The sequence below is a fragment of the Chiloscyllium plagiosum genome, unplaced genomic scaffold, assembly GCF_037043375.1.
Source record: "Chiloscyllium plagiosum isolate Xiang-an unplaced genomic scaffold, Cpla_swu_hap1 HiC_scaffold_4, whole genome shotgun sequence".
NCBI classification, from domain to species: domain Eukaryota; kingdom Metazoa; phylum Chordata; class Chondrichthyes; order Orectolobiformes; family Hemiscylliidae; genus Chiloscyllium; species Chiloscyllium plagiosum.
This window is the reverse complement of record NW_028270142.1, coordinates 61220816-61236310: the sequence shown is the minus strand read 5'-3', so window position 1 is coordinate 61236310 and position 15495 is coordinate 61220816. Positions and strand designations below refer to the sequence as shown.

The window sequence follows — 15495 nt, the reverse complement described above, 5'->3', positions numbered from 1 at the left end:
TGATCTATATGAACTTCAGCAAAAGCATTTGACAAGGTTCCTTATGGTAGATTGGTTAGTAAGTTTAGATCACGTGGAATACAGCAAGTATTAGCCATTTGGATACAGAACTGGCTCGAAGGAGCCAGTGGTGGAGGATTGCTTTTCAAACTGGAGGGCTGTGACCAGCAGTGTGTCACAAGGATCGGTGCTGGGTCCACTGCTTTTCATCATTTACATAAATGATTGGGATGTGAATACAGGAGGTATGGTTAGTAAGTTTGCAGATGACATCAAAATTGGGGTGGAAAGCAAAGAAGATTACCTCAGTCTACAATGGGACCTTGAGCAAATGGGCCAGTGGGTTGAGGAGTGGCAAATGAAGTTTAATTTAGATAAATGTGAGGTGCTGCATTTTGGAAAGGCAAATTAGGGCAGGACTTATACATTTAATGGTAAGATCCTGGGGAGTGTTGCTGAACAAAGAGACTTTAGGAGTGCAGGTTCATAGTTCCTTGAAAGTGGTGTCGCAGGTGGACAGGATAGTGATGAATATGTTTGGTATGCTTGCTTTTATTGGTCAGTGCATTGAGTATACGAGTTGGGAGGCTATTTGCAGATGTACAGGATATTGGTTAGACCACTTAGAGAGTTATAGAACATAGAACAATACAGCACAGTATAGGCCCTTCAGCCCGCAATGTTGTGCGGAGCATTTATCTTAATCTAAGATAAACCTAACCTGCCCACCCCTCAATTTACTGCCGTCCATGTAGTTGTCCAGCAGTTGCTTAAATTTCCCTAATGTCATTGACTCTACTACCACCGCTGGCAGTGCATTCCACTCACCCACCACTCTCTGTGTAAAGAACCTTCCTCTAATCACCTTAAAATTATGACCCCTAGTGACAGCCATTTCTGTGCTGGGAAAAGGTCTCTGGCTGGATTAGAGTGGTGCTGGAAAAGCACAGCAGGTCAGGCAGCATCCAAGGAACAGGAAAATCGACATTTCGGGCAAAAGCCCTTCATCACCACTAATTTCCCCAAATTCCCAAGTCTTCATGTCTTCCTCCATGGTAAACACAGAGGAGAAATATTCATTGAGAACCTCACCCATCTCTTGCAGTTCTACACATACATGTCCACTTTCGTCCTTGAGGGCCATATTGTCTCTTTACTTATTCTTTTTCCTTTAAAATATTTAAAATATCTCTTTGGATTCACCCTAATCTTCTCAGCAAAGGCTATCTCATGTCCCCTTTTTCCCCTGACTTCCTTCTTCAGTAAACTCCTGTATTCCCTGTAAACCTCCCAGGATTCCTTTGATCCCAACCGCCTGTACCTGAGCTACACCTTTTTTCTGGTCAAAGTCTCAAGATCTCTTGTCATCCAGGGTTTCTATTCCTGTTAACCTTGTCCTTCACCCTCACAGGAACATATAGATCTTGAACTCTTGTTATCTCACTTTCAAAGGCCTCCCACTTGCCAGAGATCTGTTTGCCTGCAAACAAACTACTCCAATCAACCACTGCAAGCTCCTGTCTAGTTCCATCAAAAGTTGCCTTAGAATTTGAACCTGTGGACCAGTTTTGTCTCTCTCCATAGCTATTTTAAAATTAATTGAATATGGTCACTGGTCCCAAAGTGCTCCCCCACTGTCATCTCCATCACCTGTCCTGCCCTATTTCCCAAGAGTAGATCAAGTTCTGCCCCTTCTCGAGTAGGACCCTCTATATACTGATTGAGGAAACTTTCCTGAACGCATTTAAAAAATTCCACCCCATTTATGCCCTTAATGCTTTGGCAGTCTCAGTCTATGTTAGGAAATTAAAATCCCCTATGACAACCATATTGCTCCTGCAAGTCTCCTGAATCTCTCTGCATATTTATTCCGCTATTTCCCATTGACTATTTTGGGGCTTATAGTACAACCCCAATAACGTCACCATCCCCTCCTTATTTCTTAGTTCCACCCACTTTTGGAATACTGCATTCAATTTTGGTCTCCCTGCTGTAGGAAGGATGCTGTGAAACTTGAAAAGGTTCAGAAAAGATTTACAAGGATGTTGCCAGGTTTGTAGGATTTGAGCTATAGAGAGAGGCTGAATATTCTGGGGTATTTTCCCTGGAGTATCGGAAGCTGAGGGGTAACCTTATAGAATCATGAGGGGCATGGATAGGGTGAATAGCCAAGGTGTTTTCCCTGAGGTGGGTGAGTCCGAAACTAGAGGGCAAAGGTTTATGATGAGAGGGGAAAAATATAAAAGGGACCTAAGGAGCAACTTTATCGCACACAAGGTGGTGTAAGTATGGAATGAACTGCTCGAGGAAATGGTGGAGGTTGGTACAATTACAATATTTAAAAGGTACCTGTATGGGTATATGAATAGGAAGAGTTGAGAGGAAAATGGGCCAAATAGGACTAGATTAATTTAAGCTATCTGGTCAGCATGGATGAGTTGGACCAAAGGGTCAGTTTCCATGCTGTACAGCTCTACGCATCTACTGCAGGACAGCTTCCTGTGACTGTCGAGAAGCACGGAGCAATCTGGCTTCAATGTAGCATTCGGCAACATTCAGGCTTGCTCCTCTCACAGCTGCCACCAGGTCACCAAATCCTCTGTCCATTCGCCCTTCACTTAAGGATGCAGCAACATTCCTTGTCCAATCCAACAACGTACCATCTCGGTAAAAAATATTCTGTTCGACTTTCAGAGACGTTTCAGCAACAGAGGTGATAACAAGTTCAGGTTTTTATGTCATGTATCAAATCAGTCAGTAAGGCTTTAGATGTCACAATGTGTCTATCATTTACACGGTGCTCCCATGTAGTGCCCTTCCCAAACAAGTGCTAATACTTGAATTCAACCCTAGCGCAATTAATCTCTGTCTAAATCTGGGACAGCATCCAGCCCTGAAATTTTCCAGGAACTCTGCGCATCTTTAGGAATGACTTCTTACATATTTCCAGTGATAAATTTCCATGTGAAATCCTTGAAGGGGAACGTGTATTGAGGAGACGCCACAGTCCTATATCACCAATGAAGTGCAGTCTCTTATGAAATATATGGAAAAGCAACAGCGATTTTATCCACAGGATAGTCCCACAAACAGATAAGTAAGCTGTTTTAATGAAATATGGTAAGAGCAATGGCATGTTGGTTTCTTGAGGACAGTTTAGAGAAAATATACAATTTTAAATCATGACAGACAGTCTACTCACAGCAACTTCAATTTGACTATTTTAGGGAATGGATCTATAAATAAAACAATAATGAAGAGAATTCTACTTTGTTTACCATTGATTTGGAGATGCTGGTGTTGGAATGGGGTGTACAAAGTAAAAAAAATCACACAACACCAGGTTATAGTCCAACAGGTTTAATTGGAAGCACTAGCTTTCAGAGCACTGCTCCTTCACAACCACCTGAGAATGTGTCTCTGAAGTTGATAGTGGTGTTGTTTCTATTGGCATTCTGGGGTTTGCTCCTCCTGTTGGTGGACTACTGTTATTTCTAGCAGTTATTATTTCCAGTTTAATCACCAAAAGAGTGAAAAGTAATAAGTGTATAATGTTCAATTTGAAAATCGCTTTTTAACAATCCTTAGTAACGTCTGTGTTAAAGGAATCTGCATTAGGACTCCATTCCTCCACTCCCTCCATTCAAATGCTACCACATTGAAGAATTATTTACATAAGAGTATTAAAACAAAGGAACAACTGACTGATTTAACGACATTTTTAGATATATTTTTTCCAATTACAATTTTATTTCCCTTTCTCTGAATTTCCCACTCACAATCTCTCATTGAACCTATGCCTTCAGCCATTTTTATTGGTAACAATTTTAATTATTTGTAAAACGAATTAAATAAATTTTAACCAAAGTACTTAAAGATTTATTAAATTTGAAGCACAAAATACTTAATTGGGAAACTACAATTCTACAAATTTAAAAAATGAATCAATGAATACCTTTTTAAAAAATCTTTTCACCAAGATAACTGTCATGCTAAATTCTAGGTACATGTTATTCATATGTACAGTATAGTTACATTAACAGCTTCAAATATCTGATAGATGTACTTTGCCTTCTTTCATAAACCTATAAATAACAAACAGCATATCTCCCAAAATGCTTTTTGATTTAATGGATAGGCAAACTTTGCTTGAATGGACAATGCTTCCAGTAACCATTTGCTGCAGAGAGATACACTGTTGGAGGGTTCATTTGATTAGTTTTCTGCAAGTGTATTTCAAGCTGCATTTCTGGGAGTCTGCATTTCTGGAAGATCAGCCAACTGACATCTTGTCAGAGAACAGAATCCTCCAAGCAGAAAAATACACAGCTGTCTTTACAGAGATGAGGAGAACATTTTCCTCAAAAAGATCTTGAGTCTTTGGAATACCCTCAAAAGACAGTGTAAGCAGAGTCTGGATATTTTTAAAGGCAGATTCTTGATAAACAAGGGGGAGAAATGTTATCAGGAATAGACAGAAATTTGGAGTAATTATATTAGCCATTATCTTATTGAATGGCAGAGGTTAAAGGGGCCAGAGGTCTACTGTTCCTAATTTTTATCTTTATATGTTGTTCAAACTTTTTTTTGTTAACATCATTAACATAGCTTATATAATGATGACTAGACTATTGTAGGAACAATAAATAGAGTGCCACCTGTGATGTTCTGCTGAAAGCAATCAGTTCTGAGAATTTTTAGGAAGAGAAAAATGCTTCTTAACCCCAGAGATGTCAGTCTTTACCTCAAAGCTTTCAACTGAGTCTCAGTTTCCTTCATCTCAACCTTTCACTACTTCTATCCTGAAAACTCTGACCTCTCAACCCAAGTATGCCTCTACAATCACTATGAACCTTTGCCAAATTGCATCCATTTGAGTCTGAGTATTTTTGTCCAAATTTAAACATTAAATTTCAATATGTTAGAGAAGATTGGAAACATTTGGCACTTTATAATATTAAGGATGGAATAATTTCGCAAAAACAAGCAACAAAAGAAGAGACAACAATTTAATTAGAATAATGTATTGTTTTATAATATATGTATTGTCAGATTGATACTTTGCAACATTTGTTACAGTTATAATATTTGAAGCACAGGTTAGACTCAGTGTTGACGTCAATCATTTATCAATTAAGTTTTTACTATGTTAGGGGAGGGCACATATGTTCAAATAACTCAAAACAAGAAGCATCACCAGGTGAAATATTATGGTTAGATACAAAGTATCCTTTGTCTCCTCAATGAGATTCAATTCTGACATCATGAAAGCATCACAAACATTATCAAAGTTACATTTTTCCAATTCCCATGTGAACCTTCCATATGAAATTTACAATTTAGTACATACTTACTATATAACCAGAAGTTTTGTATTGTGGACAATATCACTACAAAATTAAATAACTCAAACTTTAATAGGAGACTGAAAAGACTTTAATTCAGCTGTCTGGGATGGATTGAAATCTAGGTCCCAGAGGCAAAAGCAGTAATACCTTCAGCAAATACATTGAATCGAAGATTATCCCTTAATCTTTCTGTGAAAGTAAAATTATGAGGTGGCAACTTTTGCATCATTTCTGCAAGATTAGATTAGATTCCCTACAGTGTGGAAACAAGCCCTTTGGCCCAACAAGTCCACACCGGCCCTCTGAAGAGTAATCCACCCAGACCTATTACCCTCTGACTAACGCACCTAACACTATGGCCAATTTAGCATAGCCAATCCACCTAACCTGTACATCATTTGGACTGTGGGAGGAAACCGGAGTACCCGGAGGAAACCCACGCAGACACTGGGAGAATGTGCAAACTCTACACAGACATTCGCTTGAGGCTGGGATCAAACCTGGGTCACTGGCACTGTGAGGCAGCAGTGCTAACCACTGAGCCACCGTGCCACCCCAATAAGGCACCACTGTATCATTCTCTAGCTATTGGTTCTCTTTCAATCCCAATGTGGATAATGAGACAAAAAAAGTTAAATATCATGGATAGTCACAGGTGAGGTGCCGGAAGACTGGAGGTTGGCTAATGTGGTGCCACTGTTTAAGAAAGGTGGTAAAGACAAGCCAGGGAACTATAGACCAGTGAGCCTGACGTCGGTGGTGGACAAGTTTTTGGAGGGGATCCTGAGGGACAGGATGTACATGTATTTGGAAAGGCAAGGACTGATTAGGAATCTGAAACCAAAAGAGAAAATGCTGAAAATCTCAGCAGGTCTGGCAGCATCAGTAAGAAGAGAAAAGAGCTCACGTTTCGAGTGTCACAGGGTCAGTTAGACTCAAAACGTCAGCTGTTTTCTCTCCTTACAGATGCTGCCAGACCTGCTGAGATTTTCCAGCATTTTCTCTTTTGGTTTCAGATTCCAGCATCTGCAGTAATTTGCTTTTATCGGACTGATTAGGGATAGTCAGCATGCCTGTGCGTGGGAAATCATGTCCCACAAACTTGATTGAGTTTTTTGAGGAAGTAACAAGGAGGATTGATGAGGGCAGAGCGGTAGATGTGATCCATATGGACTTCAGTAAGGTGTTCGACAAGGTTCCCCATGGGAGACTGATTAGCAAGGTTAGATCTCATGGAATACAGGGAGAACTATCTATTTGGATACAGAACTGGCTCAAAGGTAGAAGACAGAGGGTGGTGGTGGTGGAGGGTTGTTTTTCAGACTGGAGGCCTGTGACCAGTGGAGTGCCACAAGGATCGGTGCTGGGACCTCTACTTTTTGTCATTTACATAAATTATTTGGATGCGAGCATAAGAGGTACAGTTAGTAAGTTTGCAGATGACACCAAAATTGGAGGTGTAGTGAACAGCGAAGAGGGTTACCTCAGATTATAACAGGATCTTGACCAGATGGGTCAATGGGCTGAGAAGTGGCAGATGAAGTTTAATTCAGATAAATGCAAGGTGCTGCATTTTGGGAAAGCAAATCTTAGCAGGACTTAAACACTTAATGGTAAGGTCCTAGGGAGTGTTGCTGAACAAAGAGACCTTGGAGTGTAGGTTCATAGCTGCTTGAAAGTAGAGTCGCAGGTAGATAGGATAGTGAAGAAGGTGTTTGGTATGCTTTCCTTTATTGGTCAGAGTATTGAGTACAGGAGTTGGGAGGTCATGTTGCGGCTGTACAGGACGTTGGTTAGGCCACTATTGGAATATTGCATGCAATTCTGGTCTCCTTCCTATCGGAAAGATGTTGTGAAACTTGAAAGGGTTCAGAAAAGATTTACAAAGATGTTGCTAGGGTTGGAGGATTGGAGCTATAGGGTGAGACTGAACAGGCTGGGGCTGTTTTCCCTGGAGTGTCAGAGGCTGAGAGGTTATAGAGGTTTACAAAATTAAGAGGGGCATGGATAGGGTAAATAGGCAAAGTCTTTTCCCTGGGGTCGGGAGTCCAGAACTAGAGGACATTGGTGTAGGGTGAGAGGGGAAAGATATAAAAGAGACCTACAGGGCAACTTTTTCACTCAGAGGGTGGAAGTGTATGGAATGAGCTGCCAGAGGAAGTAGTGGAGGCTGGTACAATTGCAACATTTAAGAGGCATTTGGATGGGTATATGAATGAGAAGGGTTTGGAGGGATATGGGCCAGGTCCTGGGAGGTGGGACTAGACTGGGTTGGGATATCTAGTCGGCATGGACAGGTTGGACCGAAGGGTCTGTTTCCATGCTGTATATCTCTATGACTCTATGACTTGCTGTCAAACTGACCTCAAAGGAAATACAGGTGAGACCATCTGAGATAACCATATTTCCAATCCATACACCCTTGAGTAGGCTCTCCAGTAACAGCAGAGCTTCTAGGTAATCGTGTTATGCATTTTATTAACTATGATTGAAAATAAAATTGAACAGGGTGTATAAAGGGCAGGTAATCCAACAATTTTCATTTGACACATCCCTGCCAAACTTGAAAGTTCCAGTGGTTGGGAATAAGAAGCTTTCACAGCCAGGAGAAGCCACGAATGAAGGTTTATTACTAGTATTCAGTGCAGATTGTTTTGAGGTAATAGAAATATTTAAGGTACCCTGCCAACAGCCCTTTTGATGCAAGCATAAGGATGGTACATTAAGTGCAGCTGCTTCAGTTATTATAAACTTGCAAAGGCCCAACACCTGTTCTTTGTTCAGTGATGTTTGTTACAAAATAAAGACTGAGGGGTGACATTTTGGGGGTTTATAAAATCATGAGGTGAATGGATTGGGTGAATAGCCAAGGTCTTTTTCCTAGGGTAGGAGAATCCACAATTAGAAGGCATAGGACTAAGGTGAGAGGGGAAAGATGTAAAAAGGACCTGAAGGGTAACGTTTTCACACAGAGGGTGGTGTGAGTATGAAACAAGCTGCCAGAGGAAGTGGTGGAGGCTGGTACAATTACATCATTTAAAAGGCATCTGGGTGGGTATATGAATAGAAACAGTTTATAGGGAAATGGGCCAAATGCAGACAAATGGGACTAGATTTATTTAAGATATCTGGTTGGCATGGACAGGTTGGACTGTTTCTGTGCAATACATCTGTATGATTCTATGCTCACTATATTGTAGAAGATGGTGAGACTATCAATGCCGTTGGGACAACTGAAAAGGCTATGCGGAGCAGAGACAGGAATAAGCATTCCCCCAGCTGTGGTCTCATGAGGCAGGGAAAATATTCACAGAATAAAATATAGGCAAAACAGGACAGGGTCCAGAAAGGATTTAAAGGATGTTGCAGGGGTTGGAGGGTTTGAACTATAGGGAGAAGCTGAACAGTTTGGGACTATTTTCCATGGAGTGTTGGAGGCTGAGACGTGACTTTATAGAAGTTTATAAAATCATGAGGGGCATGGATAGGCATAGATAGCCAAACTCTATTCCTCAGGGGTCTGGGAAACCAAACCTAGAGACCACAGATTTAAGATGAGGGGGGAAAGATATAAAAGGATCATGGAATAGAATCCCCACAATGTGGAAACAGGCCATCAAGGCCACACCGACCCTCCGAAGAGCATCCCACCCAGACCCACCCTATCCCTATAATACATTCCCCATAGCTAATCCACCTAGCCTGCACATCCATGGACACTATGGACAATTTATCATAGCCATTCCACATAACCTATACACCCTTGGATGGTGGAAAGAAACCGGAGCACCCAGAGGATACCCACACAGGCACAGACGGTCGCCTGAGGCTGGAATCAAACCCAAGTCCCTGGCATTGTGAGGCAGCAGTGCTAACCACTGAGCCACCATGCCAGCTTGATCTAAAGGACAACTTTTTCATGCAGAGGGTGGTGCATGTATGGAATGAGCTGCCAGAGGTGGTGATGGTGGAGGCTGGTACAATGACAACATTTAAAAGGTATCTGGATGGGCACATGAATAATTTACTCAGCTTGGAATCTGTTATCAATATGGCATGTCTGCCTTGTCTCCCCATTCCCTGGATACTTCCTATTCATCTGCAACTTCCTGGTCTACTTCCATCACTGTCTGCTTCCTCATGAAGGGCACAGACTACTACAATGATGGCAAACATTCTTCAATGGGGTATATTGCATTGCACCACCTTAATGGTCCAAAGATCTGAATCTAATTTTGAGAAGGCCAGTTGATCACCCACGCAGAGGTACATGCACATCATAAGGCACCTCAGCAGCACTCCGCAGATTCGTAATTGGTACTACCATTCAAACCTTCTGGGAATAGCCTTTGACTCCCAGCAATCAGTTCTATAGGAAATGTGTGGCATTAAACACTTCAACCACTTCTGAATGCTCACTAAGTATTACACATTAACCTGGAGATTTTGTCCATTTTGGTCACCAATCAACCTCACATTAATGGAATGTAAACCTTTTATGTTGGCAGCCAATTGGCTAACCTTTGGGTGCTCTAAAGCACCATTTTATTAGTCATTCTCAGAATGTGATTGTTGTTTGCTAGGTCAGCATTACCCACTCCTAATTGCCCTTGAGAAGGTAGTGGTCAGCTGCCCTTCTTGCACTTTTACAGGCCATGTGTGTCAGGACAGACATCCAGGAATTTGACCCAGCAACAGTGAAGGAATGATATTATTCCAAGTTAGGATGATATGTGATTTGGAGAGGAACTTGCAAGTGTTTGTGTTCCTATGATGGCATTGACCTTGTACTTCTATGTGGTAGGGGTTGTAGGTTATTGAAGGAGCCTTGGTGAGTTAATACGGTGCATCTCGTAGATGGGATACACTGCTGCCATTGCGCATCACTGGTTTAAGGAATGAATGTTGAAGTTGATGGATGAGGTGCCACTCAAGCAGACTGCATTGTCCTGGATAGTGTTGAGGTTCCTAATTGTTGTTGTGTTTGATCTCTAGCCCTTGACCCTGAGGGAATCCTGTTCTACCAACAAATTTCGCTGCCCTAACTGCCTGGCTGTCTGCATCCAAATGGATCCTCACAAATTATTGGAAAATTCTGAATAAGACATCTGTGACATCTCATATACTCTTGTGAGCTGCTGACTGGAAGAGACCTCAAAGGTCCTTAGCCAAACCCTGAAACAAGCCTCTGGTAAAGTAGTTCAGGGTCATAGTGACCTTCAAGGCATGGATTGTCCTCTAGTCTTTGCAGTGCCTGTTCTCCTTTAACAGCTGCTATATAGAATACACCACATTCAAAGGGCCCTCCCGAATTCCCTCTTGGTCAGGTGAAGCACCATCTCTATATTCTGTTTCAAACCAATGCTCATCATCACCGTGGAGCCAGGTTTCCTGGATCTTTCCCCTCTGCAAGTTAGTATACTGCCCATGTCTGCTGTTACTGCTCCTATATCCTTCTATTCTAGATCCTCTTTGGCTGCAGAATGGTTAGGAGAAGGACAGGTTTTCCATTTGATCAGAATCAGGTGGTCTGCAAATACAGGGCATTGATCTATCTAGTCAACATATGTTTTGACAGTTTCCCTCTAAATCTCCTGTTAAACCTCTGCGGATTCCTGGACCTAATATTTGTCCTCCTGTTGCCTTGCTATCATAGACCTACCAGTCACTACTCTGCATTGAGAAGATACAGGTAGTTCTTCTATAACGTGGTGAATGCATTCTTGTGCAACCCAGCACTATAGAAAAATCACATTTTAGAAACAGCACTTAAAGTGTTGGCGATGTAATCACGTTACAGCCAACACACATTTTGAAAGTACACACTTCAGAAACAATGCCCCCATTCGTCAATCGCGTGACAGCAAATTCACATTCATGAAACGCATGCTATAGCAGAACAACCTGTATCATGAAACTGGTGATTCCAGTATTGGAGACTGTTGCAATTGCCACATAAGCCCCTTAAGGCTTGCAGCTGACTCCTTCCTTCATGTCCTCATCCATAACACCAAGAACTGGAAGTCAATCCAAAACAGAGTGTGTCTCCAGACTCACATGGAATGTCGTTCTAAGAGGCCTGGAGAAATGCTGGTATATCAAGAGTTTTTTTAAAATTTATTCATCTAGGCAATATGCTATTCATATGCAGTCAGAAAACAGAATGCATGTATTTCTCAGTTCAGGAGAACTGAGTTAGGTAGGAACTCTGACAAGCCAGCCTTTCAATGAGATGCAAATTCACACAGGTTTGTTTCACAAGACATACTGTTGACCCCTCTTTTAAGGTTTGGAGGACTTACTTGCATGGTTTATCCCATGGTCAGGATTCTGAAATTGGCCTCCTGCCCAGTTACATTCCTCTGGCCATTTTCAGCACTCTCTGGGACTTCATGTTTCTACAGCATTTCAGGTTCATGATCCTTCATTTGATGCTCCATGTCTTGCTGGCTAAGCCTATTTGCCCCATGCACTGACGAGCACAACCATCAGCCCTTAAAGAGTCATTTAGTTTTAAACTTGAATTCTTAGGGGGCCAGCCAACTGGACTGCTTTCATGTCCACAGGAAAGTGGGGCCACTACTAGCCTGTGTGAACCTCACCATTATCTCCAAACTGGTAGCCAGTAATCTCTCATCATACCATGAATGCAGTTTAAATCAACTCAGGTCACTCAGCAAGAACTGGTGCTCTGCTAGCTGCCTGCCTGCAAAGTTAAATAAGATCTCTGTTGTTGTATCAAGATAGGAAAGGCATAATACAGGTCCCAATATTAGACACAATATGGAGAGAAAAAACCCAGAATTTTCTGGAAAAGTTCAATATCTGTGAAGAGAAATTAACATTTCAGGTCCAGTATGCTTTCCTCAGAAATGATGGTAGCTAGGAAAATGTCAGTTCATATGTCTTTTGGTTTTTACAACATGGAGAGAAATGGACAACTCAATTACACCTCAAAATTGTACTTTTCCAGATTTGGATCTCTATATTCCATGAGAGCTCCTTCCTGAAACAGATGGGTGCTCTTTCCAGGAACCAGCCAAGATGGCAGTTGAACTGAGGATGTAAGTAACACTAAATCGTTGTCAAACATCTATCAACATATGCCAGCCTGGAGACCCTTAAAGCCTATGTGAGAATTTTAATCCTATTTAGTGTAGTCCTTGTGTATCTGTTAGCAACTTATGAAGTAAGTGTCACTCATTGGCTACACTGCAGCTTCATGTAACCTGACCTGTCTCCAAGTGCTAATTGCTCTGAATATGCACATCTGGAGATGAATTAAAGATTAAATGATTGAATACATTTACTTGCTGACTGGATACTAGTTTCTCTACAAAGTCTGAATAAACTAATAGGAAGTGACTAGTTCTGTGGGTTTATGTTACAAATTTGCACTCCCAACTTGGAGCTTTTATAGAATCAAACATTACAGAAGAGGCTGTTTGGCCCATTGAGTCTGCACCAATAAGAAGATCCACCAAAATGCTACACGAGTGCCACTTCCCAGCACTTGGTCCATTGTCTTGAGTGTTATGACATTTCAAGTGTAATCCAAGTATTTTTTAAAGATTGTGAGGTTTCCCATTCTAACTACCCTCCCATGCAGTGCATTTCAGATCCCCACCACCTTCTGCGTGAAAAATGTTTTCCTTAAATACCCTTCTGCCTTTCACCTTAAAACTGTGTCCTATTGTTGTGACCTTTCAAATTAGAGGAACAGCTTCTTTCTATCCATGCTGGCCTAAACCCTGCATAATCGCACACTCTGTTCTCAAGAAAACAACCCAAGCTTATCTAGCCTCTTTTCATCGTCAAATTGCTTCATCCCATGCAATATCGTAGTGAATCTCAATTGTACCCTCCTCCAGTGCAATCACATCCTTCCTATATTGGGGTGACAAGAATACTCACAATACTCTAGCTGTGGTCTAAGCAAAGACCTGTACAGCTCCAGTATAATCTCCTTACTCTTATAAACTATGCCTCAAGTGAAAAGGCAACTGTCCTGTATGCTTTCTTGACTACTCTATTAACCTGCCCTGCTATCTCAGGGATCTGAGGAAAGGCATCCATTATCCCTCTGTTCCTCAGAGTTTCCTAGGGTCTTGAGGACACTGTTTGCAAGGAACTTACATCAGGAAATCGTATCTGACTTTGTATTTGATACCATTTTTGAATATTATGATCTAAAAGCTTACGCTAACACTTAAAATCTGATTGCTAAAACTCCAAATTTTTATAGCCAATACTTGTTTAACTGTCATATGGATTAGATCTTGAAGAATCTAAGGATAACTGGTGGTAATTTTCTATTCAACCTCTAGGTAGTATTGATGTTGAATAAATTGCCCCAAATCAATTGTTTAAAATAGACAAGCCCCATAACTGGCAGGCAATCCACTCCACATTATTACTGCACAGGGAGATGGGTAGAAAGATACCGCCACAAATTTATAAATAAAACAGCATGTTTAGACCAGTTTAAATTTTACTGCTGCCAAGGTGTCACTGACTTCATGTACATAATTGGCAGGGAAGACATTCGACTATCTGGCTGTTAACTCTCAACAATATACCCTGAAATTCTTTTGTACTGTGGTTCAAAGCATACTTCCAATGATATTGGGACACATTGTATTACAAAGTTATCATCTATTCAGTTTTCTTCAAGGACATAACTTTGATTTGTTACCTTTACGTTAACTGTATAGATTCCCAGTGTCCTTACTAAAAATTAAGGCAAATTGTCATAGCTTTTATTTTATCTCAGCAAATGATTATAAATACATATTTTAAAATTCAGTTTGCGATACCCACTGTACGATAAGTTCACTTTGGGCTTCAATAAGTTGTGATAAATTACAATTAATTTATGTTCAAGTTGCCTGATATGTTTTGGCTGGTTGAAGATTCTGTGAAAAGAGAAATTATTTCTAATGTTAATGTTAAATTTACAAGTCTAGAAAGTAAACTGCCATAATGAGCACCAGTACTTACTGAAATATTTGCATATGTTGAAGATTCATACCTCAAACAGTGCCATTAATCATTAAGATTATAAAATATCTTTGTACAGAATTTGAAGGTACGTGCCAAAGCTTTCAACTTACGTTGAATAAATGTCATGGGGGACTTCAACTTTCCAAATATTGACTGGGAACACTACAGTACGAGTACTATAGATGGGTCAGTTTTTGTCCAGTGTGTGCAGGAGGGCTTCCTGACACAGTATGTAGACAAGGGGAGAAGCCACATTAGATTTGGTACTGGGTAATGAGCCCGGCCAGGTGTTAGACTTGGAAGTAGGTGAGCACTTTGGTGATAGCAATCACAATTCTGACATGTTTACTTTAGTGATAGAAAGGAATAGGTGTATACCACTGGGCAAGAGTTACAGCTGGGGGAAATGCAATTACAGTGCGATTAGGCAAGATTTAGGAAGCATAGGATGGGGAAGGAAACTGCAGGGAATGGGCACATTAGAAATGTGGAGCTTGTTCAAGGAAAAGCTCCTGTGTGTCCTAGATAAGTATGTACCTGTCAGGCAGGGAGGAAGCTGTAGAGCACGGGAGCCATGGTTTACGAAGGAAGTGGAATCTCTAGTCAAGAGGAAGAAGAAGGCTCATGTGAGGATGAGATGTGAAGGCTCAGTTTGGGCGCTTGAGGGTTACAAGGTAGCCAGGAAGGACCTAAAGACAGACCTCAGAAGAGCCAGGAGGAGACATGAGAAGTTGTTGGCGGATAGGATCAGGGTAGACCCCAAGGCTTTCTATAGGTATTTAAGGAATAAAAGAATGACGAGAGTAAGATTAGGGCCAATCAAGGATAGTAGTGGGAAGTTATGTGTGAAGTCAGAGGAGATAGGGGAAGCATTTCATAAATATTTTTCGACAGTATTCACTCTGGAAAACGACAATGTTGTCGAGGAGAATACTGAGATACAGGCCACTAGACTAGGTGTGATTGAGGTTCACAAGGAAGAGATATTAGAAATCCTGCAGAGTGTGAAAATAGATAAGACCCCTGGGCCGGTTGGGATTTATCCTAGGATCTTCTGGGAAGCCAGGGAGGAGATTCCCGAGCCTTTGGCATTGATCTTTAAATCGTCATTGTCTACAGGAATAGTGCCAGAAGACTGGAGCAT

At 41.2% G+C, this 15495-nt stretch overlaps 1 protein-coding gene across 1 annotated transcript in view; it reads right to left on the bottom strand.

Moving 5' to 3' along the window:
- Nucleotides 1-13106: 13106 nt before the first annotated feature.
- The window catches only part of LOC122549486 (regulator of G protein signaling 22-like), a 100591-nt gene continuing 98202 nt past the window's right edge, over nt 13107-15495 (bottom strand). Inside the window, exon 21 of the mRNA XM_087985870.1 lies at nt 13107-14263. Within this exon, the coding sequence (XP_087841996.1) occupies nt 14217-14263 (47 nt within the window). The 3' untranslated portion in view covers nt 13107-14216. The remainder of the gene's footprint in view (nt 14264-15495) is intronic.